Source organism: Cottoperca gobio, chromosome 19 (assembly GCF_900634415.1).
Source record: "Cottoperca gobio chromosome 19, fCotGob3.1, whole genome shotgun sequence".
Lineage (NCBI taxonomy): Eukaryota > Metazoa > Chordata > Actinopteri > Perciformes > Bovichtidae > Cottoperca > Cottoperca gobio.
This window is the reverse complement of record NC_041373.1, coordinates 17,954,412-17,956,292: the sequence shown is the minus strand read 5'-3', so window position 1 is coordinate 17,956,292 and position 1,881 is coordinate 17,954,412. Positions and strand designations below refer to the sequence as shown.

At 41.1% G+C, this 1,881-nt stretch overlaps 1 protein-coding gene across 3 annotated transcripts in view; it reads left to right on the top strand.

The window, feature by feature from the left end:
• Window positions 1-295: 295 nt before the first annotated feature.
• trrap (transformation/transcription domain-associated protein) overlaps window positions 296-1,881 on the top strand; it is a 72,013-nt gene continuing 70,427 nt past the window's right edge. For 2 of the 3 annotated variants that reach the window (XM_029456022.1, XM_029456023.1), the window contains exons 1-3: window positions 296-342; window positions 913-1,097; window positions 1,826-1,875. In XM_029456022.1, the coding sequence (XP_029311882.1) occupies window positions 998-1,097; window positions 1,826-1,875 (150 nt within the window). In that variant the 5' untranslated portion in view covers window positions 296-342; window positions 913-997. Of the gene's footprint in view, window positions 343-912; window positions 1,098-1,825; window positions 1,876-1,881 lie in introns of those variants that run through there. The other variant, XM_029456024.1, reaches the window with a different exon arrangement.

Below are 1,881 nucleotides of genomic sequence, written 5' to 3'. Positions count from 1 at the left end.
AGTTACCCGCAAATTTACTTCCTCAGCTAACAACCCGGGAATCAGAAGACCATCGAAAACGATGGTCTTATAACCACTGGTGTTCACAGTGTGTCGTTCCGCTGGAACTAGAATAAACCGTTTGACCAATAAAACATATTTTAACAACTTTGAACATCGATTGTCTCGGTTCTTTGAATATGTCTGTCAATCACTCATTACTAAACAGTATTCATACATTCATAGGGAAAAGATTATACACAATACGCGGAGGGATATCCCACATCTTTGCTAGTCGCAAGCCCCGAGCAGCAGTGCGAGCGCGGCGGATACCGACCGACAGTTTCCTGTCTGTGGCGCTAGGTGAGTGCAAATTGTTCGCTTTTTCTTATAAACTTTGGCGAAATAGTTGGTGTTTTTCCTCAGCCTTCTGTGTAGGAATACTTTTTTAACCGTTTTTAGTGTGAGAAAAGGTGCTTTCTCTCCGTGGCTTTTGTTTATTTTCTCTTCAAGTTTGAGTGTAACGTTAGTGGATGTGCGAGCGCTTTCTTTCTTTGGGAAAGCTAGCTTGTTAGCTAATGGTTGCTAACGTGTTCTGCAGATTAATATTATATATGACTTTTTTGGCTTTATTGAGCGGATGCATAAGCGTTCAATGCCTCTTAATGATACAATTGTTCCAGCTTTGAAACTGAAAAAATATTTTTTAAGTCACAAATACTATCGGAGTATACAGAAATTGTGCTAGCTGATTCTTGTAGTGATGTCATCAATGTGCGCCCTTTAACAGGCATGTTTGTGGCTCCATTACCGGTTTTGTTTGTCAAACACTGTCTGCTAACAACGTTGATTTTAGCCTAAATGTTCTGCAAATATAACGTGTTTCCCTTCAGTCAGATGAATTAGATCTCTGCTTCCCTCTCGTTTCTGCAGTGTACATGCGATCACACTGAGATCTGTGCAGACTGCGGTCTGCCCCCTTTCCCCCCCAGCAGCCCGGTCTGTCCCATCAGCCACCATGGCCTTTGTGCCCGCGCCCAGCCCCACTGTGGTCGACCAGACGACACTGATGAAGAAATACCTGCAGTTTGTGGCAGCACTCACAGACGCGAACACACGTGAGTTCATCGACCTCGCAGTGTATCTGTGCGCATGTGTAGTGTAGACAGGAGCTATGTCTGAAAATTAAATTATTCAGCTTCAGAAAAAATCTGTATTTAATTTATCAAGCACATATTTACTTACATTATTTGTTGTTGCATATGTAAGTCAGTAAATGAATGCACTTTCTAATGAGTTTGGTGTTACCCCCAACAAGTGTTACCTGCAGTCATTTAGAGTTTTTCTATTTTATCATGTTGTTTTTAAATTATTTACGCTAACTCTTGAGCTGGTTTTATATTCTCTTGAGCATGAGCAAGTGATCCGTTGCAGTATGGATTAGTGTTATGGCAATTTATCCTTTTTGGGTATCAGTTACTTACTTATTTCACAAGTAGTAAGATGAAGTTTGCATCTCATATTAATTAATTGCACGCACCTTGTCATTATATTGAACTTTTACAGTCAGCAAATAATGTTTCAAGTGAGGCACTTGTGCTTAGCATGGACAATGTGATGAGAGCGATACTCTTTAGTCCAGTCAAGGGTACGTGCGTCTGTGAGAGTGCTTGTCTGTGTGAGTGCGAGTGTGATTCTTGATGTACCTTTTGATCAAACTGGACACTGTAAGTAAAACTGATAAGATCTGAACGTCCCTGCTGAGCACATAGAGATGGCCATGAAAAATGAAACTGTATCATTAGCACGTTTGATTGATGGCGACATTCTGTCCTTCAACTTCCAGCGGATGAAACAAAGCTGAAGATGATGCAGGAGGTCAGCGAGAACTTTGAGGTAAGT